This window comes from Eschrichtius robustus, chromosome 9 (genome assembly GCF_028021215.1).
Source record: "Eschrichtius robustus isolate mEscRob2 chromosome 9, mEscRob2.pri, whole genome shotgun sequence".
NCBI lineage: Eukaryota > Metazoa > Chordata > Mammalia > Artiodactyla > Eschrichtiidae > Eschrichtius > Eschrichtius robustus.
In genome coordinates, this window is record NC_090832.1 from 9,797,871 (window position 1) to 9,825,288 (window position 27,418).

Here is a 27,418-nt window from a genome sequence, read left to right on the forward strand (position 1 = left end):
GGGTATCTCTCTGGTTTGGGGTTTTAAGAGGTTAATTGTCTTAGCAAATTGGCCCATTCAAATTAATCTTCCTCTTGGACCCTGAATAGGTTTGATTGGTGTCACCAATATCCCTAATCCCCTCTTTGATAAATGACATCAAGTGTGTACAGGGGATGGAGTTGAAGATGGGATGGAGGATTGACAATAAATATTAAGAAAATATTCATTATGTAAAGACAAATGAGTGAGGAGCCTTGCTTCTTGGATTTTTTTCACAATGAGGTGGGAAAAGGGCTGGTCATGGGAAATTGCAGTCATTGAATTAGAGAGTGTTAGAGATGGAAAGGCCACTGTCTTTGTCCTCCAGGTGAAGAAGCCGGGAATGGATGTGGCCACATAGGTAGCAGTGAGACCTGAGCCACCTTTCTCTTCTCACCAGGCCCATTTCTCTCCTTGGGTCCCTGGGGAGCAGATGGAAGGAGGCAAAGAGCAGAGAGAATTTGGGAAGTTGTGGAAGGCACATTGTGGGGCTGTCACTTTTTGCTCACAGGCACTGCCTGCAAGGAGAATCCCTACGAGTTGATGATCGTGAGCCTGCATGTGTGTGGTCGTGTAAGGAGCTCTGTCCCCTTTAGTATAAGTTCCAAGTGGGTACAAGTACTTAGGAGGTCCAGAAAATCAAAAATGGCTGCACATAATTTATGTTTCCCATTTTCTATTCACATATACAGAATGAAACATAAGGATGATTCAAAGATACCATGATGCAAGACTTCTGCAGTTATTTCCAGCACAAATTATTTGTTTTACCTACGAAGAATTGGCCTTATTCCAAATAAGACTTGAAATTGTGCTTTTCTATTTCCTTTACATAAAATGGCAACTCTTTCCCATGAGAAACAGCCTTTTTCCTTAAATGCAAATCATCCAGGGCTTCTGGTATCACCGATCAGTGTATCCTGCCTTTCATATGGCTGTGAGGAACAGAGCATGATTTTAAACATGAGTCAGTTTCGCTGTTGGGTTTATCATCTGGAAAGAAGGACAGAAGCTGGCTGAGTTCCAGCAGTTGCCTCCAAAGTGACTTACTCCCTAAGTAAGAGCCAGTGAGTTCCCTTCTAGATGATACATGAACATGCATGAAGCGGTAATTTTCTTAATTCCATTCTGATTACTGTCTAGGTAAGAATGACAATCTACGGGATCTCTGCCTAAAATAAGCTGGTTTCTCCTCCTCTTTTCTGATACCTTTACCGGGATCTCAAGTTACCCTTGAGCTTTGGCAACACTCAAACACAACGCAGAGCAGAGCAGACGCTCCAGAGCCCAGCTTCTCCCTGAGCCCTCTCCCTACAACCCGCCGTAGATTCGCTGCCATGGGCCAATCTGTAAAGGGGGAGCAAATTCCGCTAAGACCGTGTCGAAAAGAGGTAACTAAAGAAAAAAAAAAACTGATGGAAAGCTCCTCTTTTACCTAAGAAATCATCCCATCGTTCCCCCACAATTCAAAGATTTGATGTTTTGACTGTTTTGGGACCATTCCTCCCTAGGGATACTTCAATAAAACTGAACTCTCCTCGGGCCATCTGGGTGATGGTGTTGTCATTTCAGCTGTTAAGGATAACTGTACACAGATCCAAAATAACAGAGGACGTCCTTTTATTGGCTGTCCACAGGAGTTTGGTCACACAAGGAGGTGAAGACTGTGGCAGGTGTGGTACAACACAACACCTCGGCTAACTACTAAACAGAAGGTTAACTGATGCTTGATGGGATAAAACCCTGGCAGCCCTCCGCAGCCCAGGCGCCACCTACCCATGTAGAATTAAGCTGAAGAAGCTGGCGAGGGATGGCATGGTCCGTTAGTCTTGGTTTGTTGCACTGTCTTCCCATAAAACAGCACTTGAGAATTCACAAAATTAAAAAAAAAAAAAGAAGAAGAAGAAGAAGAAGAAAGCAGCAGTTCCCTTTCAATACCATCACCACCGTGAACAGACTGCAGCGTGCCATGCAAGTCCACATCTGGTCATTGTTTCCCTTTAGGTTTTTTTTAAATTAAGAAATGGAATGGCATGTCTGTTTCAAATATTAGTAGCATAACACTGAAGTGCAATTTCAGTCCGGCCACAAGCGTCATAAACCTTCCGTGCACCTGTCCCAGAACAGCAAGAGGCACCCCCAGGCAGCTCCTCTCCGCCCAGACTCCGACTGGGGGCCCCCGGAGGCTCCTCCCTCCCCACGCCCACCCTCCATATTCCAAACACCTGAAAACAGCTACGTCTCTGTTTTCACCGTTATCAAAATGGTCAGGGTGGGGCAGAAAATTCAAATGGAACCAAGCTGCCAGCCTTTGGGTCCTGCCCGCCTCTGCCATCAGAGGGGGATGCGATTTCTCTCCCAGGGCTCTTCCTGCCTCAGGACCTGGAGTCGTCGTGGCCACCCCGGCACTGGGTCGCGGGAAGTCGCGGTGGGGCTGCCCGTCCGTCGCTCCTGCTGTCCGCAGCCGCCGGGCCGGGGCCCAGCGGTCACACGGAGCTGAGCTTCACCAGGCCGCGCACCGAATCCTCGTGCAGGGAGTCCTGGCTGGCGAGGCCCAGGACGTGCATGGTGCGGCTGTGCGCCAGCGGGCTGCCCGCCAGCATCTCGGGCGGCGAGGGCGCTTCCTCCGGGGTCAGGAACTGGTGGCCCACGTGCTCCTCTTTCAGGGGCAGTATGTCTGTGAGCGCGGCCTCGGCGGCGAGGTTGGGCATGGAGGAGGGCGGCGTGGGCTGCCCCAGCGTCAGGCTGGCGCAGGGCGTGCCCAGGCCCGGCTTCCCGGGCAGGTGCAGCTCGTCGCTGGCGAGGCTGGGCTCGCTCTGCAGCAGGGGCGTGGCCGCGGCCTGCAAAACGAATTTGGTGCTCTGAATGCACTGGTCTTGGTCGCACTGGAGAACGGGAGGGAGCCAGCAAAGAGGAGGCGAGAGGAGTTGGCAAGGGGTGGGGAGGGAAGGGGGCACAGGGGGCAGGGAGGGGCGGGATACAAGAGAGAGAGAAACCCGTTAGTGACACCTGGGTCAGGCAGGGCAGAGAGTGTGCACAGTAGCCCAGTTCCGTTTGGAGACACCTGGCTCCTGAATAGCTGCTCAAACTAACAGTCACCCACAGGTGCCCTGGGAGTACCACGCAGCCGCAGGCTTGATGCTCCGGCCCCTGTTCGCAGACAGGACCTAATTTAAAAACAATCCCCTGGACAGAGGCACGGGCCTTGCCACCTGCAGTGGCCTGCGGCCAATGCTACTTCTATGCTGAAAACCACTCTCACCACATTGTTTTAAAAATACAGGGGCCTGTCCACCCATTTCCCAGCAGCGTTATTCGCAACAGCCAAAAGGTGGAAGCAAGCGTCCATCGACAGATGAACGGATAAACAAGATGTGGTCTGTACAGGCATGGAGTATTATTCAGCTGTAAAAAGGAAGGATATTCTGACACGTGCTGTGGCATGGACGAACCTCGAAGACATCATGCTCAGTGAAATAAGCCAGATACAAAGGAAAAATACTATATGATTCCATTTATATGCGTTACCTAGGGGAGTCAAACTCAAAGACAGAAAGTAGAACGGTGGCTGCCAGGGTCTAGGGGGAGGGGTTGGGGAGTTACCCTTTAATGTCTGGAGTTTCACTTTGCAAGAAGAAAAGAGTTCTGGAGATGAATAGTAGTGAGGGTTGGATGACAATGTGAATGTGCTTAACGCCATTGAACTGTACAGTTAAAAATGGTTAAAATGGTACATTTTATATGTATTGTGCCACACACACACAAGAAGAAAAATACACGGTCAACAGAAGACCCTGAGGGCCTGATCAGACTATTCGTAAAAGCCTTAGAATTCCTCGCTGCTAAGTTTTCAGCAGCTTCAAGAACCATTAATTGAGCTGTGGTTTTTTAATCTGTGAAAGAGAATGCCAACATTTTACAAAATATTTCCTTTTCTTCGAAGTGTTCTTAAATCTTAATCTCGTGTCCTTTGTTTCACTTTACCCGCTGGGCAAAGGAAATAGTGGAAACACATTTCTAGCTGGGGGAATTTGATACCCCAGCTCTGACACCTTTGAAACCCTTCTCTGATACCTTTGAAACCCTTCCCTTGAGCTGTGGGCAAGTTTCAGAATAGCTAGAAGAGACTTCTTGTGACTCGGAGATCTTGAACTTGAGTCTGTGTGGTGACTTGTTAGCGAGTTTCAGGAGCAGGTGTGGCTATTAGGGGAGATTATCCTGACTATGTCTGAGCAATAAGCGAGGCGCTCCACTGTTTCTGAAGAAGTTCTTAGAACAAACACGTTTCCCCTCTTTGCAGATGCATCTCCTATGGGTGGGTGCCTTGCTCAAGACCTTACAGATAAAAGTAGGGGATGGATCTGGGATTTGGGACTGGGATTGTCTGACTACAAACCCCTTTTCACCACCGCACACTTGACAGCTAGTAGGTGCTTAATAAATGTGACTTGTCTATTATCCCCACTCTCTTTTTTCCGAACTCTAGAGTTACCATTGAACCACATACTCATAGCTTTGTGATGGAGGGACTTTGCCATCTTCCTGCCCAGACGCACACCTAGAACTTCCATCACTCACCCACCTCCAGGCACAGAAGCAAACCAAACCATGCAACGCAGCCTTCAGGGGAAAAGAGAGTTTTCCCGAAGTCACACTTCTTTTACTTCTTTTGCTTCAGTGTGTGTGTCCTTCCTAGCCACATGGGTTTCTTTCTAAAATCATGAGTGGTGGGCCATCCCCCAGCCCGCCCCCAATGCTCCACGAGGAGGTGGAAGAGACACCGTCTCTAAGGAATTTGCGGGTTTTAGAAGTTCAAAGACCTTGGTTTCAGACAAGAGTAAAGCTCATGATGGAGCTTTAAAAAGGGAAAGCAAATCCTGCCTTTTCTATCATGGCTTCATTCCAGCCAAGGGAACTTCAAGACGCGGAGAAGCTAGGAGAAGGGTGGGAAAGGGCTGGGGAGTGGGTGGAGGGCTACTTGGATGAGACAAAAATGCCATTAAAAAGTGCTTGAAAGGGGCTGATTGTTAGGCATTGACAGTCATTTAGTGTCTGCATGTTCCCAATCGTCACCCAAATCTTTTGCCACACCAGTACTTATCCAGTGGGCAACTGCGTAGCCTTCTCTGCTCTTGCGGGGAATTTCGGCTCGGGGCAGGGACCCTTGCTGCTGGGGGCCGCTGAGCAGCACAGCTGTCGGAGCTGCAGACACCTCGGGGCCGCTCACGCTCTCCAATGCTGTCAGTTCTGTTCAGCACATTGGCTCAGTCTTGACAGAGCAGAGGCGGAGAAGAGCAACCTTCCTGGTTAAACATTCATCTTCTGGAAGGTCTCCCAGGGCTTTGGATATACTGTGCTTTGCAAAGAACATTTTATGAAAATCACCATTTACTGCCCTGGCGTTGCCTCCATTTTCTGTAGCTCAGTGCAGCCTCTGAGCCGCCGCCCCCTGCCCCTGACCCCAGGGTTGAGATGCAGCCCCAGCCAGAGAGCTCCTGCTCTCAAGCCAGGCCCCTTCCTGGATGACGGAATCTTGGTCTCAACTTTTCCTTCTGGAGCCCTCACTCATCCTAATACCTCGGTCCACACAACACGCCCAGCTCTGGGAAAGATGAAATTGCAAACTAGATTTGCTGGTCTCTGTTGACCAGAAGAAAGCCTTTTTTTTTTTTCTTAAATTGAAAACTGATTGGCAAATTCTATTTTAGGGATCAGCCCAAGTAATTCTGACCGGCTGGCTCTTCCAGACTCACAGGAAAATATTGGGGCTGGCCAAAAAGTTCATTCGGGTTTTTCTGTAACATCTTACGGAAAACCCCGAATGAACTTTTTGGTCAACTCAGTATATTAGAGGTCAGAGCTGGAGGAGATTCCCAAGGTCAGGTGGCACAAGCATACGGGGGAGAGGCGGGCTCCCCACTCTCTTTAGCTCTTTCTCCCTCTGTCTCTCCGGTCAAGTGTCCTTTCCCCTTCCCTGGTCACGCCTCTCCAGCCGTGCCCTGCAGCAGAGCTCACGGGCACCCAGCAGAAAACCCTGGGGCAAAAGGGCTGCCAACAGTCCTCTGTTAAGTTCCTTAGAGCTCACGTTCACCGGGAGGCTGACGTGGAGTTTGAGGGGCCCTCTGAGATTTTGCACTAAAGCTTCCCTGTGCTGACTTAAACGAGACACCTGTGAAACAGCACAGCATAAACTGGTTTTGCCTCCTGAAATAGGTTGTTGATTAATCAAACAAGTTATTTACGGAGACAGCACTGCACACGTGCAAGACGGGACCCCATGTCTTCAGGATGAACCCGGAACCAGGAATTTTTCGCTTTATGGAACTCAGAGAAGTTTATGGAACTCAAAGTATTGCCACTGGAGCCCTTTTGGAAGTGAGAAGTCCTTCAATAAGGAAAACCTGGCTTCCAGCAGCACGAGTAGCTTGTATGGACTGACTCAAGACTAGCCAATCAGCTTCCAAGTTTGAAATTCCCCTAACCCCTTAAAGTTCGCCTGAGACCTGGATGGAGGAGACAGATTTGAGTCCTGCCTCCTGTCTCCATGAGAGTCAACCTTCCAATAAAGCTCTTTCTTTCTTCAAAAGCCGGTGCCATAGTCTTGGCTTCTATGCACATTGGGCAGTGAGCCCTTGCTAGGTAGCACCTGGAGGTGGGTTTACTCTGAAGCTATGAGCTTAAGTTCAGGGCCTTTTGTTTGCTTGCTTTCTAAGGCCTTGCTTGTTGTTTTGTCTTGCATATTATTTTCTTTTTCTTTTCTTTTTTATATAAATTTATTTATTTTTGGCTGAGTTGGGTCTTCATTGCTGCGCACCGGCTTTCTCTAGTTGCAGTGAGCGGTGGCTACTCTTCATTGCAGTACACGGGCTTCTCGTTGTGGTGGCTTCTCTTGTTGTGGAGCACGGGCTCTAGGCACGTGGGCTTCAGTAGTTGTGGCACACGGGCTCAGTAGTTGTGGCTTGCGGGCTCTAGAGTGCAGGCTCAGTAGTTGTGGCACACGGGCTTAGCTGTTCCACGGCATGTAGGATCTTCCCGGACCAGGGCTCGAACCCGTGTCCCCTGCATTGGCAGGCGGATTCTTAACCACTGCGCCACCAGGGAAGTCCCTCTTTTTCTTAAAAAGGGCTCCGAATTGCATGACTCAGGCCCCTCCAAACCTGGGTCCACACCTATTGGTGCTTTCCTGCGGCCAAACCCACAACACGTTAAAACTGTAGCAAATCCGTCCTCAGCCTCATGGCCAGGACTCTGTTGAAAACGCGCTCCGGTTTCCCAGGAGTAAAGCTTAAGGACTTAAATATGTGAAAGAAAACATTTAGCCTAAGCCATTTAATTTTTTAAAAAATCGAAATGTCATAAATCTTCTCAAAATGACTATTTTGAACAGTGACTTATATTATCTGACTTTAAGCACCTGTTCTACAGGGATTTGTTTAAATATTTTAAAAGATGACTGTCTGAGTATAGTTGTGGATACTTCCATTGTTATAGGGACTGCTTTCATATTAATAATGAACCTACTCTGTCCCCTCCTCCAGTTTACCTTGTGGCGAGATTGTATCAGTGAGCAGATTGCTGGGACCACCATGAACCTAAGTGTCTAAATCCTGCTGTAACCCATAGCTTTGAAAATAGTTTGCCACAATTTAAACTGATTTCTATTTAGAAGACCATTCCCATTTGGGGTGCCCAGGGACCAGGCTTTCTTCCACAGGATACTGTCTTGTAATTTTCCTATTGGTTCATAACAGGACACTAAAATGGGTTCCAATCAAGGAAATGGCAATTAATTCCACTCTACCCAGTGGAATTTATAATTCTCATGATATTAACTTTGCACGTTTTGGACATCTCCTTAGAAGAAACTCAATGACTAGGGGATATCTGATTTAAAAAAACAAAGTCCAGCCTCTTCCTCATTTTGCACACGGCCAAAATTCCAAGGAGGATGGGCTGATAAACCATCATGGTTGCAATTCCCGTATGAGAACTTCAAGGGACAAAATAGCCAATATTTTCAGGGTTACTGTGAAGATAACCCATGAAAAAATGTCCTTACACCTCTCTACCTTTCTACCTTTGCTTCTAATCCTTATTCGCCCATTTCTTCTTGATTTTTCTACTTAATTTTTTCTCTCTGGCCTCACTAATTCTCTTCTCCTCTTTCCCTCTCCATCTTTTCCTTCATTGATTTCCTTCCCTCTTATCCTTTTTCCCTCTTCTCTCTTTCTTCTTCTCCTCCTTTTCTTCCCCCCCCTCTCTTTTCTCTTTGACCTTTTTATGCCACCAACACGCTTTCCTGGCTGTTCATTCGAGGACTCATATCTTCAACCAGTAGAGGGAGACATCACTGCTCACTTTTTTTCTCTCACGACTTGGAACAGGGCTTATATTCCAGCACTAACACCCAGAAGCCATGAGGTATATTTCAATGTATCTAACCAGTTATATAATCTTAAAGAGAAGCAACCAAGCAGCCGGAGATTGGACAGTGACAATCCGTCACTATGAAGAGGAAATTGAGAAACTCACTGTTTTCATTCCAAAACGACACTTTAAAGGTTCATATTTATCAAATATTAGATTGAACCATATGAAATTGCCATTTTTTAGGCCAAAAGTCATCCAAGTGCTGACTACTAACAGAATAGAAACCTGACTGCTTTTAAGAATGTCTATGGACAGACCCTTCTGTCGGCAGCATAAAACTAATACTGTCTGGAGTGCTGGAGCATTTGCTGTGGTTGCAGTAAGTCACTGACAGCTGGCTGATTTACTGCCCAAATGAAGCGCTGACATTTAACTTGCAAAGAAGTTTATGGTTTCAGATGTTTGGATGTCACACACATTATCACTTAATGTTACAGTTTAAAAATACCATAGACAGGGGCTTCCCTGGTGGCGCAGTGGTTGAGAGTCCGCCTGCCAATGCAGGGGACGCGGGTTCGAGCCCTGGTCTGGGAAGATCCCACATGCCGCGGAGCAACTGGGCCCGTGAGCCACAATTACTGAGCCTGCGCGTCTGGAGCCTGTGCTCCGCAACAAGAGAGGCCGCGATAGTGAGAGGCCCGCGCACCGCGATGAAGAGTGGCCCCCACTTGCCGCAACTGGAGAAAGCCCTCACACAGAGACGAAGACCCAACACAGCCAATAAATAAATAAATAATTTAAAAAAAAATACCATAGAGATAAGTTATTTTTGTTTCTGCAGATTTTCAAATAAAATTGCTCATGTTGGAATACATTTTATTTTACTCTAGCTGACTTCTTGTCTGAAATAATCCTAGTGTACAGATTAAATGCTGCCAAAACCAAAGCTAGGAGTTTTCTAGATGGTCTTATATACAAATTAAGAATAAATAAAATTATTTACTTCTTTTGCTCCAATTCTGTCAAAAGTATTAGCATTGGGCATCGGTTATTTCTGCTTGGCTGTGAAGCTGTGTTCTGGGGTCTTATGAATGCTCATTTACTTTAATAAGAACACTATAAATTTCTAAAATCCATCTAAAATATAGGTTAGGAGGAGTGCTTCCTTTTTATTCTTTTTTAAAATATTATCATTTAAGTTTGCTCAAGTTATTTTTTCTATTATATTTGATTTTTCAGACTATGCATGGAGAGTCCTTCTGTGAAACTAGTTTAATAAATCATGCAACTGCTAGGTTTAATCTTGTTTTGATATTGGATTAAGAGGATTTAAAATGAGGTTAAGTAAATATAGCAAATGATAAAAAAAAAATCCAACAATTATGTACTATGTTAGGGTTAGGGTTAGACTATCTTTGTGTTTAGCACGTGATCCTAAAGGATCACAAGTGCCAGCTTTAAACAAACTATGATCCTGATGGCATACAGAACTTAAATTATTTGACAATCAAATGAGATATGCACACTAAAAAGTGGACCATACCTGAATGTCATGACTGTGCATAGACACATTGTCATGAAAACACCTTCAGTATAAGGTAATGATAAAAGCCAATAATGAGGAAAATAGGAATAACTAAAACATGATCTTCAGTTGGCACAAGGGTTATGTGCACAAAATTCCAGTGTGGATCCTCAGAATTTCATAAATGTTCAGATGACAAGGGCTATACTGGGGTCACATGCACTATTTAAATACTTCAGATGTCACTTCATTACTTCTCTAACGTTTTCTTTCTTGGGAATCTGTAGTAGAGGGAAGATCACTTAGGTACTAAATAACCATCCCCAGCCCCCAATTATGTGAGATGGTAAGTTAACAGTGAATTTTCCCATTTTTCAGATAGTAAGACCTCTATGGGTACTTTGATGCCAGCTATCTATCAATATTTACATAATTTTTCTGTCCTGCAATTATCAGTATGTTTATCTAAGGCTAAAGCCTTTGCCTTTATTTCTAAAATAGTGCAATTTCCCTAGGAGCACTTTTCCTATCATTCAGGAAATGCATTTCTGATCTAGACTTTAATAATAAAATAATAGGCAAAAATTTGGCCCAAGATACCTAGAATCTCTTTCCCTCCAGTCTTTCCTTTCTCTGCAAATGAACATGCCAAGTCTGGTGCTAAATATAAAGTCTCCAAATGCTCCTCCTTTGAGGTGAGCACTAGAAACACTTTTAGGTCAGAGGAATCATGTTCCATGGCTAAATCAGTATTTACCGTTAGTAGAGTGGGTAGCAAAAATGGGGGAATATGGCAATGTTGGCTGCAAAATGTCCTTTAATCACAGAGATAAGGCTTCTATTCCCAGGAATGGTGGATAACCTATACTGGACTAGTATTGCCTCTGTGTACAAGGAAGTACATAAAACTGGCCAAAATATGTGAAGCAAACAGTTTGCAATAGTGCACAACAGACAATGCAAGGTTGCAATCCCCGAGAGGAGGGAAACTCACAGGTGAGCCCCACAGTCAACCAGCCCTTTCCTTGGGAAGAATTTCCCAACCATGGTATAGGCTGAACAGAGCACAGAAGTTCTTCTGAGTAGAGAAAGCAGAGATCAGAGGGTAAGGAAGCTTAAGTGGCTGGATCTGTATGGCAGGGCGATGCAGAAGAGGAGGCTGTGCAGAGAAGGGGGCCAGAAATGCTAGTAGGGGTTTCCCACACAAGTCTGTAGCTGCGCTGTGTATGTGCAGGGAGAGTCCCTTCCCCCTTCACCACCCCCCACCCCCAGGCTTATGAGACAACAGCTGTAACGGGGCTGAGAGAGGCATAGGGATACTAGAAGTTGAGAAAAGTAGTGCTGGGGGACATTGATCTCATTAACACCCCCAACACCTTGTTAACATGCCTGGCATCCAGCTAGCACATTAGGAAGGCTATACCTTAGGAGTAAGAATCATGCCCTAAACTAAGACCCTAGACCGGCCCTAACAATGGCTAAATCAAACCCTGACAAGATCTTTGAGGGAGACGGAATTTGGAGGTTGAGCTCCTTCAAATTAGAGGGGCCTGAGAAACATCTTGGACTTTCCATAAATCTGTACTAACAAAATATAATACAAGCCTACACAAGTTCAAGATGATTAGCCACTAATTGAACTGCCTGCTAAAACAAGGATCAACACTTCAGAAGATAACAAAATCTAGTCTCTACAAATATATTATCCAAAATATATTCAATAAAATATCAATATACATACAAATAAATAGAAAAATGTAATCTAGAGTTAAGAAAAAAAGTGGTGAAAAGACACCAAACCCAAGACAGCCCAAATATGCTTAGCAGATAAAGACTTTAAGCAATATAATAATGTTCAAATATTATAGAAAAATATGGCTTCAATGAGTAAATAGATAGGGAATCTCAGTAGAGAAATGAAACTCAGCAGAGAAATTAAATGAACCAAATGAAAATTCTAGAACTAAAAAGTATAAAAACCAAAGTGAAAAATTCAGTGGATTCATTTAACAGTAGATTGGAGAGGGCAGAAGAAAGAATCAGTGAACATGAAGACAGATCAGAAGAAATTATCCAATTTCTGGACCTAGAGTCTGTTATACAGAGTGAAGTAAGTCAGAAAGAGGAAAACAAATACTATAGGCTAACACATATATATGGAATCTAAATAAAAAAAAAGGTTCTGATGAACCTAGGGGCAGGAAGGAATAAAGACACAGACGTAGAGAATGGACTTGAGGACATGGGGAGGGGGAAGGGTAAGCTGGGACGAAATGAGAGAGTGGCATGGACATATATACACTACCAAATGTAAAATAGATAGCTAGTGGGAAGCAGCTGCATAGCACAGGGAGATCAGCTCGGTGCTTTGTGACCACCTAGAGGGCTGGGATAGGGAGGGTGGGAGGGAGACGCAGGAGGGAGGAGATATGGGGACATACGTAAGCATATAGCTGATTTACTTTGTTATACAGCAGAAACTAACACAACATTGTAATGCAATTATACTCCAATAAAGATGTTAAAAAAAAAAAAAAGAAATTATCCAATTTGAAGAGCTGAGAAAGAAAGTTTGAAGAAAAATGCACAGAGCCTCAGGGACTTATCCTCTGGGGCAATATCAAATGGTTTAACATATGAGTAATTGGAGTCCCAGGAGGAGAGAAAATGAGATGAGGCCCCCCGCCCCCCAAAAATTGAAGACATAATAGCCAAAATGTCCCAATTTGATGAAACATGATAACTTGCAGATCCAAGAACCTGAGTGAACTCCGAACAGTTTAACAGTGGAGCTCACCCTTGGACTAGGTCAATAGTTTACTTGGTACTGATGTTTCCACCTGGACAAACCTGTAACACAGACTAAAGTGCTGCAGAATGGTTTGGGCTTAGCGGAAGCAAGTGAAGAGACAAAAAGAAGAGTTAATGTGTCCTTGGTTAACACTGTCATTTGTAACAGAAGCTGAAGTTTCATAGATATTTGCTTGGTCCAGTTGTAGGTTAGATTATGGAGTGGTTACATTCAGTTCCACAGCTGGTTTTGTGACTGACCACGGCAGATTAATCATCATTCTGCAGGGAAGCCCTGGGGGATGTGGTTTCCCAGCCCTGGGAGGAGGCTTCATGCCACTCGGCTCCATAAGACCTTCCCACCTGGGAAACTTTTGGTATATGGTCAAGAAGAGCACTTTCCTTAGAGTCAGACTGCTAAGGACGAAATCTCAGCTCAGCCACTGGTTAGCTATGTCACAAACTTAGCATCCCTGAATCTCAGTCTCCTCAAAGGGGCAATTAGAATACCCACATCAGGTGGTTCTGTGAGGATGAAATGAGATGACAGTGTATGCAAAGCACTTAGCCCAGTGCCTGGCACATAGTCAATTTCTCTCTCTTTCTCTCCTTCCCTCTCTCATTTAACCAACACTTACCGAGACCAACTACCATAGGAACTAGCCTAGACAATGGGGATATAGTGCTGAACAAACAGCATTAAACGTTCAGTTATTATTATTATTATTATTGCCTGAAATGTTTTTAATAGAGGGTAAAAACTTTCATTCACAATTAAAATTCATATATCCTGAAATTCGGCTTAAATTCCCTTTAACGTATAGATGATTGATAACAGATCTTTTGCAAAGAGCAGATTTTGATAGGAGAGAGAGGGTGAGGATAACGGGTTGTGGCGACTGAAAGCATATGGGAGGGAGTCACCCTACACACAGTCAGTATTCACGGCCACAGCGCAGCAAAGTGTAGGGTTGACAGCAGGGACTGTTGGGGTCAAAGTGTGAAGTTGGAATTGGCCAAATTTACTGACGTTCTCTGTGCCTGTTTTATTAATCTGTAAAATGGGGATAAAGTTAGTAGCATCCTCACAGGGTCAGCGTGAGTTATCCATGTAACAGCCTTGGAAGGGCATGTGGTATGCTCCGTGCTGGTAAGCTGTGGGATCTGGTAAACACTATGCAATGGGAGCATGAATGAACTGGAGAGAGGGGCTGGGGGCGGAGACACGTCCGGCTTCACGGTCTGCTTAGTGCCAGCCCTGCCCGTGCAGGACTGTCTCCTCCCCCCGCACTCCTGTTAAATATGGTACTTATACCACCGAAGCCATAAAGAACAAGGGAAACAATAAAAAGGCTCATGCTCTAGGTGCCTGAACGGCCATAAACGCACAGCAGAATGGACCATCACCTGGCACAGTGATGCCGCCCTGCTGACAAGGCCGGTGGCCTGGACGACAGGCTCTGAGCTGGAAGGAACCCTGAGGGTCAATGTCCAGCCCTCCCGCCGGTGCTGACTCCCCTGTCGCCACGTTGCTGGGGGCGCCACCTCCCCCAGCCTGAACACGTCTGCGGCAGGGGCTCCCGTCTGCCATGAGCTCTGGGTGTTGGGCATCTCCCTCTTGGATTGAGCACGATCTGCCTCCCAGGCCCACCTTCCGGTCCCAGTTCTGGCCTGCGGGGCCGTGAAGAACATATCTCAGCCTAGTTCCCCAAAGAGCTTTCAGATCCTGCCTCTCCTGAACGTGTTCTGACATACTGGGGGCACTCCCAGCAGTGGGTAGGCGCCTTGGGACCAAAAAAGATTTCCCCCAGCCTTAAGCCCGGTGGAAACCTGGGTTTCCCCTAACACAGGCAGCATGGCAAGACGGGAAGCCCAGGGGGCCCCAGGCAGTTAACTTTTAAATTTATCTGTCTACAAGCAGCTCACTACTTTATAACTGGTAATGATTTGTCTGTAATCACACGTGTGCTGGGGAATTCTTAGGAAGTGAGAAAAACCCAACCTACAAATCATTTCTAAGATGTAATGAAATTTTAATGAAAGCTAAATTTAACAATTAATGAAGTTGACATATTCATGGGTCTCATAGACATTAAACATTTATTAATTTTGATTTTGCTGTTTTCTTTTCATGTTTCAGAGCTTGTAATTTTTTTTCAGGACTTAAGATTTTTCATAGTTCCCAGAAAAGCACACAGGTGCTTTGCCTGTGGTGTCTAGTGGGTAAAATGACCATGTCCTGTCTCTTCGCCCAAGGGTTAATTTGATCCTACCAAGGCCATCACTTCATGAAGTCATGTTGCCATGTCACTGCACCAAAGGGAACTCCTTCCCTCTAGTTCCTAGTTCCACATTCAAGGTGGAGCCTTTTGCAGATGTGACAAAATTGGAGGAAGAAAGGAATGAGGAAAGGAAGACAGGAACAAACTAATATTTGTTCAGAACTTCCCTTGAGCAAGCCCCTGTGAGGGGAACTTTCAAATACATTCAATTGAATGTTTAACCAGCACCTACTATGTGCCAGGCCCTTTGTTATAAAGTGGTCATGGGAGGGAAGTGAACATCATTATCCCCTTCTTCATTTTACAGTTTAGGAACTTAAGACTCTCGGGATTAAGTGACTTGCCAAGGTCACCCAGCCCCGAGTCAGTCACTGCAAGCCCAGGCTCTCTGATCCCACATCCCACGCCCTCTGCCTTTCCCTGCTGTGTTCAGTTGTACTTAAATCTGTCCATTTGCAAAGCTTTTCCTTCCATTGTCTTTCATAATTATCCTGTTCTATTATCCTCACTAGTAGTATCCAATTAGATAAAGAAACTTGACCTGGGGCTTCCCTGGTAGCGCAGTGGTTGAGAATCCGCCTGCCAGTGCAGGAGACACGGGTTCAAGCCCTGGTCCGGGAAGATCCCACATGCCGCGGAGCAACTAAGCCCGTGTGCCACAGCTGCTGAGCCTGCGCTCTAGATCCCGTGAGCCACAACTACTGAGCCCATGTGCCACAACTACTGAAGCCCATGTGCCTAGAGCCCGTGCTCTGCAACAAGGGAGGCCACCGCAACGAGAAGCCCGCACACTGCAACAAAGAGTAGACCCCGCTCACCGCAACTAGAGAAAAGCCCGCGCGCAGCAACAAAGACCCAACGCAGCCAAAAATAAATAAATAAATAAAAGAGCCACACCTATTAAAAAAAAAAAAAAAAAAAGAAACTTGACCTGATGGGGGCAGAATTGGCAGGCATGGGTGGAGAGAAAGTTAGCAAAAGATAATAAATGCTGATTTCAAAAAATAATTTTCCAGCATGTGAGATGAAATCAGACTAATATCTCAGATGACAAACAGGAGCACATCTTATAGTTTTTTTTAAAATGCTAGATTGACTGGTACTTCTAGGATAACTAATAAAATTGATTCACATCTCCAGTATTTCAAAGTGAATTTCTACCAACCATGTCATTCCTTCCTAAGTATGGGGAAGCAAACCTTCCCCGAGCTTTCTATATAGCAACCTGCAGGGCACCTCCCCCTATCCCCAGGCAGCCAAGCGTACCCCATTTCTACATATTGAAATCAGTTTCCTCCTAACTGGCACCTCCTTTCGTATTTCCTGTTGGTGATTTGTATGGTCATCTTGTCACCAAGCTGAAAGGCAGGAGGCACCCCTGGCTCCCCGCTCCCAGATTTCCACATCAGCTCCATCTCCAAGTACTGGACTGTCAAAGCCTCTTTTCTGAACCCACTCTGCTGTCCTGGCCTGTTTGTCATGGACTCTGTTGTGGGTGATTCAGGTCTATAGAGAGCAAACAGTGGGCCACAAGACTGGGTCCCTTTCAGAAATGCTTCTTTAGGGGAATTTGTTCCTGATAAAAAGAGGCCGTTGTTTTGCAGACCACTGAAAAATTTTAAGGCACTGATGGTCAGGGCCAGCCAGACTGTGAGCTCAGGTGCCCATGGAAAGACTCCGTCCCTGCCCCATCTCCCAGGGGCAGAGTGAAAACAAAGCATCCGTCCCACACCTCCATAGAAGCATGACCCAGGGACCTCTTTGGAGAGGCACCAGTCAGTTTTTGCTGTCAATGAATGAACAGCTTGTCTGATTATTTGCACTAAGGTGTGCATGGCTGATCTAAGGTTTTGGCTGAAAGTGGGGAGACCTGGCAGCTGAGTCCACTGCACATTCAAAGAGGGGGTGAGGGAGGGGGTGCAGACTGAGGCAAAGGGACAGCATGGGACTCGGGGACTCTCCAGACAGCCAGCCCTGCTTGGGGCGGCTCTAGCTCACCCCAGACAGCAGCCCGGTTCTGCGTGGGGGGCTTTCCAGAGCAAGCTGCCTCAAGCTGTTTCTGGAAGAGATGTTGTGTAGTTCCCTGACACAACCCCGAACAAACTGACCACGTGTTGGGCGGGGGGCATAAGCCTTCGGTGGATATCGCCTTAATTTAACGCTTCCTTGCCCTCTCTGAGCCTGCCAGCCCAGGGGTGTCCCGGGAAGCTTTCTAGGTGACTGACTGTTACAGGTCAGTGAACACAGATGTGAGAGAGAAGCCTCTGTGGGGCACTGCTGGTCCTACCGTATCGCTCTGTGACTGCGTGGCCCCGTACGTGGCCATCCCGTTGGAGGGCGCGGCTGGCCGCGGGGTGTCAGGCTGGATGTATCCTCTTCTGTCAATTAGGCTGCAAGAGAAAACAGAACAATGCAGGGGTCAGAGAGCGAATAAAAAGCCAAAAACGCCGACAACACTCTCTTAATTTCCATCTGGGGGTCCGTTTTCTGTGACGGGCCCCCAAGGCACTTCAGAATACACCTCTGCTCGCCTTCATGTGTGGTCAGGCTCCAGAGTCTACCACTTCTGCCCTTAGAAACGCCTGGAGCATCTGTTGCCTCCCTGCCACCTGCTGCAGGCCCCGCGCCCCCGCCCCGTCCTGATCACGTCACCCCGCCTGCCTGCACAGCCTCCATCACCTGCCATCGGAGCCCAGACCCCCTTGCTCGGCCTTCAGGCCTCACACAGCCTGTCCCCAACCTTCCTCTCCGGCCTCAAATCCACATCTTATCACACACGGCGTTCACAGCTTCATTCCTCCAACAAGCGTGTCTGAGCACCTACTATGTGCCAGTGCTCTGCCCGGGAACAGAAGCCACGTACCCGCTGTGCGTTCTCTGCTTTGTCGTCTCTATTTCTGTTCAGGCTCTGGCTTTTCAGTGCCCGAAGTCACTTTCCCTTCCCGTCTGCTGTCCATTCTTCTCGGCCTCCAGCCCCTGCCCTTGGCCCTATATCTGCTTCCTTCCCTCATCTGGCTTCTCTTAGCCCTGCCTGTGATCCTCCTGAGGGCACACGCCACTGTTGGCCTGGTGTCACAGTGATCTATACGAGTGTCTTCTCTGTCGAGCAGCCCGCAGGCTCCCGAGGCCAGGCTTCATCTCGTCTCCCCCATGGCACCTGTTCCGGAGGATCTGGCCCCTCTGTCCCGCCCTCGGAGCACCGTGGGCACCGTACCACATCATGCGGGCTCCACCTGTTTCCATGTGCGCCTGTCATGGAGCGTAAGTGCCACGGGGGCAAAAACGGGGTCTTCTTAATCATCGTTATCTCCACAGCTGCCGCCCAGCGGGCGCTGAGCAAACGCTCCTGACGGAGCGATTAAAAACGGGTCCTCGGTCTCCCACCGACAAGTTTCCCGAACAATGTTTCTGTGTTTACTCTATGGCACTGTTGCCCAGGTAGGAGGTGAGGGTGAAGCTTACTTTGCCGTCAAAAGGGTTGCCTATTTTCCTCCCTGAGTGAAGACTCCGTGTTGACCTCGGGTCTAAGGACAGAACTGCAAGGGGCAACAGGAGGTTCGGCCACTAAATGGGGCTCCCGCCCTGGCCTCCCGTGGGGTGGGGCTGGGCCTCTGAGGGACCCCCCGAGCACTTCCACGTGCCCGCACGCTCCCCCTCCTGGGGGCGGGGCCCGGGCGGCTGAAGGCTGTTCCGCGTGTCAGCTTGGCTTTCAGAAGATAACGGGTTATCGTCACAGCTACCACCTCAGGTCTTCCAGTGACAGACTGACAAGCCATTAAAAAATACTTATGACACGATCTGGAAGTGGGACTCTGCTTCAGTTTCAGTCCAATCCCCTGAGGTTTAGAAAAAACAAGAGGCTACAAGAACCTCCAGCCTCCAAAGGGGAGGTGTTGCACCCCCATGCAGGACGGTCAAAGGGGTTCTCAGACCAAGTCTGCAGCCGCCTTCAAGGGTGTCAAAGAGCAAAGGAGAAAGGGCAAAGAAGGATGTCTTGGGGAGAGGGGTCACCGGCTCCTGCCAATGATGAGATCCAGGGGCGGGGCCGGGCTCGGTCCCTGGGAGAGAGCCGGTGTGCAGCTGGCTCGAAGGGGCATGTCGGGGGTCAAATTGTTTGCTCCCAAAAGGTATGTTGAAATCCCAGCCCTGGCAGGGATGAAGGGGTGGAAAGTGTTAACTTTCACTGAACTTTGAAGTTCCGATTCACTGAAATGACACTATTCTGGAGGAAATGAAAGTGCCCCGAGTCCTTTTTTTTTTTTTTTTTTTTCCAACTGACAGGAGAAATTAAGGGACTTGCAGGGGATTTCATCCAGGAGCAGAAAAAGAACTAGGTCATCAAAAGAGTGGGGACAGCAGGGATTATAGAAAAAGTTGTTCTCGGCCTGCTTCCCGTGCGTTCAGCCTGTTTAAAGTACCAGCCACGCACCCAAGACTGCGACACTCTGCCCCAAGTCTCCTTCTGGCCCTCAGAATGGCCCTTGAGCCCCTCCTAAGCTCATCTCATCTCTTGCCTTGCCCCCCCGGGACCCCCCTCACTCCCCCAGTTCCTCCTCTGATAAGCCGGGCTCTCCTCTCACCTCTGGGCCTTTGCACATGCTGTCCCTTCTCTCCTCCCACAATTCCTTTTCCCCAGTTCCTCCTGATCCTTTAGAATGGTTCACACCTTACACCCCCCTCCTCTGGGAAGCCCTGCCAGGTGTCCATGGAACCTGCACCCCGACCCCATCCCAGCCCCTCCCCCTGAGCAGACCTGCCCTGGACAGACCTGTATTGTTGACGTTCTCTCAGGCGCATCCCTGGCCCCCAGCACACAGCGCGTGCTCAGTGACAGCGGCCAAGTGACTTCTTACGACTGGCTGACCCACAGCACCAGCCCGTAGGGCCTGACCCTGACCACACCTTGGGACTTCCTGTCTTTCCAATCTTCCATTCCTCCTGCCAGACTTGTTATGAGGACCCCCTCCCAAACCTGGCTGTTCCCACCCTGCTCCCCCGCCACCTCTGGGGACACTGCAGGGAATGGGACACGGGTCTTTGCCCCCGTGCTCCATGGCTCTCATGGGGAATCTTGAAGACACCCTCTCCCTCCCTCGGGAGCACATCGTTACACTAAGAATGCCTTAGAGGCATCCCAGGTACATGACGCTGGGCACACACGTGGTCCTTAGTCCCTGTCTGAGGCGAGGGACACTGCTCATTCTTCAGGCCTGTCTGGGATGCCCGTGGAAGGCCCTGGTGCTCTTGTAGCGCACAGGGGTTGGGTGAGGCAGGGCAGAGAGAGCAGAGGGCGAGGAAGGTGACAGGAGGGAACAGCGAAGACAAACACTGTCCCCCTGCCCACTTCTGCCCGGGCCAGCTCTGGGAAACTGTGGGCAAGCGAGAGAGGGCAGCGCCCCATCTTCCTGCACAAACCCTCGAGTGGTCAAGCTCTTCCGAGGGGAGGGCCATCCCTGAGAAATGCTCCATCCAGAGGGACTTGGATTTTGGAAAGAATACAGCCCCAACTTAGCCAAACCAGCAAATTTAATCCAGTTGTGGAAGAAATAATTTCGCTATGACAAGATTTGATCTATAAACAACACAGAATGGCGCCAAATGCAAATCAAAGACTTGGGAACGGGAAAAGAGACTCGGGCAAAACGCGAGACTTCTACATTCCTTTCCTAGATTCAGGTGTCTATTTCAGAGACGGCGGTAAGATGCTTGTTCAGGTCTCTTTTGCCTCTTCTACTCTGTGCTTCATGGCCTGTCCCCACTATCCACAAATAAACACACACCAGGAGGAAACACAAGCTAAATTGTGGAAAAACAAGCATTTCCAGAGGGTTTTTCTGGCCTAAAGAGCCCCGAGAGGGATTCCTGGGTGAGTCTGGAGCTCTCTTGTGGGAGGGGCACCCTCCAGGCATGACAGACGCCCTAGCCTGAGGCAGCCCTTTCATCCAGAGCCCTTGGCTGTCCCCTCCTGCTGTCCCTCCTCAGAGGAGGCCTGGGAGGGGCAGGTCAGGGGCTCCCCGAGGGCCCCAAATTCAGGACGAGTGGCATACTGGGCTCCCAACTTTCTAGACCCAAACTGGAAAAGGATCAGTTTCTAATTACCCAATGGCACCAGGAACTATAATCCAGTACCAATTAATAAATGGCCTTGGAATATGTGTTTGATATTTTTGGGGGCGGGGTGGGGGGGAGGGAATCACTCTTCCTTCCCTAATGAAGCTTCGCTGAGGCTGATGATCAAACCCAGTCTGTGTTCCATGAGCACAAGTCAGTGATGACTGACCGTGCAGCTCTAAGTGCACAGCGGGGCTGCTGTGGACACAAGCCAGTAGCTTTTGTGGTTTCTCTCCATTTACACGGTTAGAGGCCAAAAGCGAGGCAGGCTTGGAAACTCATTCTAGAAACCTGGAAAACTTGCTTAGTAAATAATGTTTGATTTGGCTAATCTGTTGGAAATATTCTACATGGGCGTAACTCATAAATAATCAAGACTTGGAGGCAGCTTCCACCATTGACACACACAGGTTCTGATGTCAGATGCCTGGGTTTGAGTCCTGACCAGGCAGCATTTACCAGCTGTGTGATCTTGAGCACGTTATTTAACCTCTCTGTGCCTTGGTTTCCTCTTCCATATAATGGGATATAATAGTACCGACCTCATAGGTACAGAGTGAGGTTTTAAAAGTTAATCCACGTAAAGCACTTAAAACAGAGCCTAACACTATTCAGTAAATGTCAGCCACGGCCATTATTAATATGACTGCTGTCTTATCATCACCACAATCTCCACTGCTTCAGCCCGCACGGATCTCTCCCTCTGAACTATTTTAGCATTTCTATTCTGCACAACTCAGCTCTTAGCACTTATTTCTACAGGCTTTCTAATTGCTTCCTACGTTGTGTCCTGTTCCCTCATGACAGCTCCCTGCTCATCACAGATGATCAACATCATCTAATAATTCATGGGGTCACATGGCTCAGTGTCCCTATTTTGATCCTGAGGGGATTTTCCCCAAACTTGACACAAATTCAGTAGAAAGTTATGCCAAGCATAACATAACAAGCATAACACAAGCCAGATCTCTATTTCGTTAAGGCCACGTCTCCACAGCACAGAGCGGAGTGCTGACCTGGCTGGCGGTCATTGCCGTGGTCGGGTCACTGCTGCCCGAGGCCTGAGCTAACACACTAGGGTGTGTGCTTCCCCAGGTCTGTTATAGGGCATCGTGCCATTTGAATCTTACCTTGGAGAAATGGGTCCACACAGGGCAACACAGCAATTTGTAAAGATATTTCCGTAGCTGTAGGGGTTGTAATTTTCTTTACCTCTTTTATTTGACCAAGATCCTTTAATCTGAAAGAAAAGGATAGTCAATGACACAGTATCCGTCACACCAGTGCCACCGTTCGGGCCGATCAGGAGAAGCCTGTAAAGAATGCAATGATCTTTACTCATTTCTTCAGCAGAAGAAACTGAGGTACTTTTCTCAAGGAAAACTGGCATTAACCCCAAACTTGGAAAAATCCCCAAACAGCAGGTCAGATTGGGGAGAAATATCATTCTCTGGGGAAAATAATCTCTTATTTCTACTACATGGTACTTAAAAGGCAGCTCACATAAGCCAGTGGAGATGTTTTGATACTACATTTAGTGTGTTAAATAGTAATGAAATGAATGGTAGCAGAGAGGGGTAACACACCTCCCCTAATGGCCCATTTTTTTCAAAAAGATTTTTTGATGTGGACCATTTTTTTTTTAGTCTTTATTGAATTTGTTACAGTATTGCTTCTGTTTATATTTTGGGTTTTTTTGGCCACGAGGCATGTGGGATCTTAGCTCCCCGACCAGGGATTGAACGTGCACCCCTCGCATTGGAAGGTGAAGTCTTAACTATTGGACCACCAGGGAAGTCCTTAATTGCCCGTTTATAGCCTGAATTCAGCCTCATCATATTGCAAAATAATTCTGCAGGATATTTCTAGTGTTCTCAGTTACGATATACAAATAACTGTCTTAATATTCTCGGAACTCATCTATCTCATCAGCACTGATTTTTCTCAAGCCTTTGAGGCAACCTAATTCTGAGACATTTAATTCATGTACTGACAGAGGCTTCTGTCAGAATCCAAATATTCAGAGCAAAAAGGACCAGGGTCATGAAGAAACATTTTCCAGCATTACGTTTTCTGGTTTTATATTTCCTCTCCATCTGCATTAAGTACAGGCAGATAATCCCGGATAAAAAGTTAAACTTTGGGTCAGTTCGATTGCCTCCCAAAATGAAATGGAGCCGTTATCTGAGAGAGGCCAGCCTGTGAGGTCTCTCTTCATCGGGGCAGGGTGACAAGTTGCTGATAGAATTATTGCAAAGGAATGGAACAGAATCCCTCCTTGGGCCTTGGAATTGGGGGTCACTCGGCCGATCTCATTATCTAAGTGACGTGGTCAGAGAGCAGGACAGTTTGGAGATTCGCAATAGAGAAATTGGAGACTGATGTCGGAAAATGCTTCCCCTGCAGGCTCTTTGCTCCCAGGGGCTCCCATCTGGAAAGGGAGCCTGGGCCCCTCACCTCTTCTTTCTCTATTTCCCACAAAAGAACATGCCCGCGTCCCACCCCACCAGGAACTTACGTCTTCATTTGTGGTCTGGTTGGAGCTGATCAGGTACGTGTGGAAACCCGAGAGCCCCACGATGGACCAGACGGAGAAGAAGCAGACCACGGCCTCCAGCACGGTACCCGGAGTCAAGGAGGTGAACCAGTAGGACTGTGATGTTCTTAGGGCCCCAGGGAGCTGGATGACTGAGATTTGGACAGAAACCGCCCCCAGGCCCTCACTCAGGCCCTTGCGTCCACCTAGCCTGGCATCAGTGGTCTTGCAGCCACAGGAGACCCTCAGGGGCAGGCACAAGGCCACATTCTCCTTCACGGCACAGCGTTTGTGCTCAGTTAAGTGATCGGTGGGCTCCCTGAACATGTCTCGTTCCTTTCTCATGGCTGACAGTTCCTCTGACTGTCCTCCCCGCCTGACCTTGGCCCTTTCCTCGTGACTCACTGTGTAGCCAAAGGCGGCGGCAGCAAAACCAGGAAGCACGCTGGCTGGCGCTGGCAGCGGCCCAGGCCTTTGATGAATGGACCCAATACTGAACATCACTTCAATCACAGGCTCTGCCTTTGGCTTCTGAAAGCTGGGACTGTAGCACTGACAGGTTTCTCTCCTGACCTGATTTGAGGCTGTGACAGTCACTTGCAGGGCTGACCTTGGGCGGCTGAGACCAGGCAGGGTTTATCTTCCTGGCTTTCTCTCTCCCTGGGTGGCCCTTCCACCCACTGGCTGCCTGCCCCTGCTGTGGATGGGCTTCTGACCCGGCGGGGCCATTTCTCAGTGTGGCATCAGGGTGAGCGGTATTTTTTCTTAGGGGACCTTTTCCCAGCCCCTCAGCCAACCCCGACACATATGGCTGTCCTCAGCTATTTGACAGGCAACTAGAAAACCTGGCTCCACACCAGACTGTGAGTGATGGGGAGTCTTGAGTTCCACAAGATGCACTAAAACCAAAGGAGAGAAAGCCTGGCATTCTTCAACAGACGAGATAAATCAGCCAAGAGTGTGGCAATTGGAAAAGACTAGAGAATATTCCTGTCCCACAAATATTTATAAAATTCTATTTACAAGATAAAGATGTTTCTCAGGAAAAAAAAATTCATCATAGGTCTGGGAGTTTAAATATACATCATGTATCCTCCATTGATAAATTACAGGCCAGAGAAAGTAAATACTCATGCTTTCCTAATGCTTCCAAGGATGGAAGCCATAGATCATGCTGTAATACATCACCATTGATTTTTTTTTTCAGGATTGGATATCATTTATCTTCAGAGCAGAGAAATGAATGTATCATCCAGGGCAGCGCCATCATCTGCCACATCATGATTAACAAATGCCACTGTCCGGCGTGTGGGGCTGCATACAAAACAGGGGGAATGAATGGGCTTCCTGCTTGTTAACTGACTTTCAACGTCAGGATACACCACTGGGTCTGCTCTTGGAAAAGTGGAAAAATGCTTTATTTTTCTTTCTAAGGTTTAAATTTCTAGAAACTGCAAGGCCTCAGAAAAGCCCCGCCCAGAAACTGAAAGGACATCTCAAGAGTAGGATGCCCAGCTGACCAAGGTGAAGGCAGCACAGAGCAGCGGGGTCTTGCGGATCCAACACAGGGGGCTCCTGGGGGTGGGAGTGCTGCCCAGTCCTCAAGGAGGAAAGAGGTGAACGGGCTGGAGGAGGGGCTGCACCTGCCAAGAAAAGGAAAACTAAGGCGGATTTTGGAAAAGGGGATAAGTACGGAGGGGTGGGGGGGAGATGCAGAGAAGCAGACCCCTGCCCAGGGCTGCCACCAGCCCTTCTTTTCTGCCAGGGTTACCCCGGGGGACAAATGGTTATGGTAGAGGCCTCGCTGCACATGGGGACACAGGGATGGTGGCCCAGGTAGCAAAGATGATCTCATTCCCAACCGCCTCCTGACAGGTCGGGGCTCACAGACGCCCCTCCTCCCAGCCTCATCTCCCCACCCAAGAGGACACAAATGGGGGAGGCAGCCACGTGGGAGCCCTGCCCGCACTGGCTTGAAAGCAGAGGTGAAGTGGAGCCCAGGGAAAATGATGAGGAAGCAGGGGGAAGCCTGGGTCGGGAGAACTGCGTTGTATAAAGGGGGATGACACTGGCAGTGACTTTGCACAGGCTGGAAGGAAAAGACAAAAGGCAGAAAGGCCAAAGAGGAGGTGACAAATGGAATGGAAACAAGGGTAGAAAAGAGAGAATGAAGAACGAACCAAAAGATTTATTTACTGAATAATACACGAAGAGCCCAACTTCGGTCTCGGAAATACTCAGATGTAAACAACAGTTTACAATCCAGGCAGAATGATGGTCATGTCAAAACATATGTAACGGGCTTCTCTGGTGGCGCAGTGGTTGAGAATCTGCCTGCCAATGCACGGGACATGGGCTCGAGCCCTGGTCTGGGAAGATCCCACATGCCGCGGAGCAACTAAGCCCATGCATCACAACTACTGAGCCTGCGTGTCCGGAGCCTGTGCTCCGCAACAAGAGAGGCCGTGACAGTGAGAGGCCCGCGCACCGCGATGAAGAGTGGTCCCCGCTCGCCACAACTAGAGAAAGCCCGCGCACAGAGACGAAGACCCAACACAGCCAAAAATAAATAAATAAATAAATAAATTAAAAAACAAACAAACAAAAATATGTAACATCCACACGTGTGAACCATGTAAAAGCTAGCATGTGAACGTGGAGGAGGTCATAGCATCTAACGTGGCTACGTCTCCCTTTGCGGCTCCTGTTCCTTTGGCGGCTGCTGTTCCTTTTGTGATGCCACTTACGTGATTACCTCCAAAAGGAGGCGTTGTTACCAGTGGATGTGGAGTTTTAAATGTTTATAGCAACCCCCCAAATACGCAGTGTTCTATATTAATATCTCATGTGCTTGGAAGCATTTTATAAATAGCAGAATGCAGTTTCACTGTTAGCTCACAGCTGTGTCCAAATGACGAATTCAAGGTAGGATGCAAGATGCAGCCCCCTCCGCCTCTCCCCTTACAGCTGCCACTTCGCCCACAGGACGTCTGAAGGAATAATCATCATCATTCGTAACAATGGCTGGCATCACCGGCTGTGTGTCAGGTCCTGTTCCAAAGGCTTCACGTGTGATGAATTGGGAGATTGGGACTGACATATATACACTAACATGTATAAAATGGATAACTAGTAAGAACCTGCTGTATAAAAAAATAAAGTTCAAAAATTCAAACAAAACAAAACAAGGGCTTCATGTGGATTAACTCACTTAATCTTCAGAGCAACCCAGTGAGAAGTGTGATTCCCACTTAACCGACAGGGAAACCGAGGCAGGATGCAGTTAAGTAATTTGTTTAGGAAATAGCAGAGCAGGGATTTGAAGATTGGAAGTCTGACTCTGCCAGTAGGACAGAAAAGCCATGGGCCAATTCCTTTCTGAATTCTTGCTAAGGGACACGTGGCTCTAGGCTGACCCCCAACCTCTGCTGGGGGATATCAGGACCCTCCTCGTCAGGGTTTCTTGCACCTATGGCACCTTAAGGAGTCCATCCTCCTCAAATTCACTCTCAGACAGAGGTACGAATATCTGAACAACACATCTTCTCACTGACCCGATAGCTCGATGTTGAAAATATCTATGCCATGGTAAGATTAAGAAACATAAATTTCTTTTTAATGTACCAAAGCCCACTTACTGATTTTTTTTTTTTTTTTAAAAGAGGCATGAGTGGAAACAGGCCATCTCCAGTAGGAGCCAATTTAATAAGCAGCTGGATGTTTATTGCATCAGAGATGGGTTCCAAATCACAGCCATTACCACTGCCAGCCTCCATCTGTCTC

The 27,418-nt window shown here is 47.7% G+C and overlaps 1 protein-coding gene across 2 annotated transcripts in view; it reads right to left on the minus strand.

Moving 5' to 3' along the window:
• Window positions 1-489: 489 nt before the first annotated feature.
• Window positions 490-27,418, minus strand: part of ZDHHC14 (zinc finger DHHC-type palmitoyltransferase 14) — a 271,525-nt gene continuing 244,596 nt past the window's right edge. The window contains exons 6-9 of one of the 2 annotated variants that reach the window (XM_068551373.1): window positions 23,618-23,720; window positions 22,230-22,339; window positions 17,276-17,378; window positions 490-2,861 (exon numbers count right to left, since the gene is read on the minus strand). In XM_068551373.1, the coding sequence (XP_068407474.1) occupies window positions 2,508-2,861; window positions 17,276-17,378; window positions 22,230-22,339; window positions 23,618-23,720 (670 nt within the window). In that variant the 3' untranslated portion in view covers window positions 490-2,507. Of the gene's footprint in view, window positions 2,907-17,275; window positions 17,379-22,229; window positions 22,340-23,617; window positions 23,721-27,418 lie in introns of both variants that reach the window. The other variant, XM_068551372.1, reaches the window with a different exon arrangement.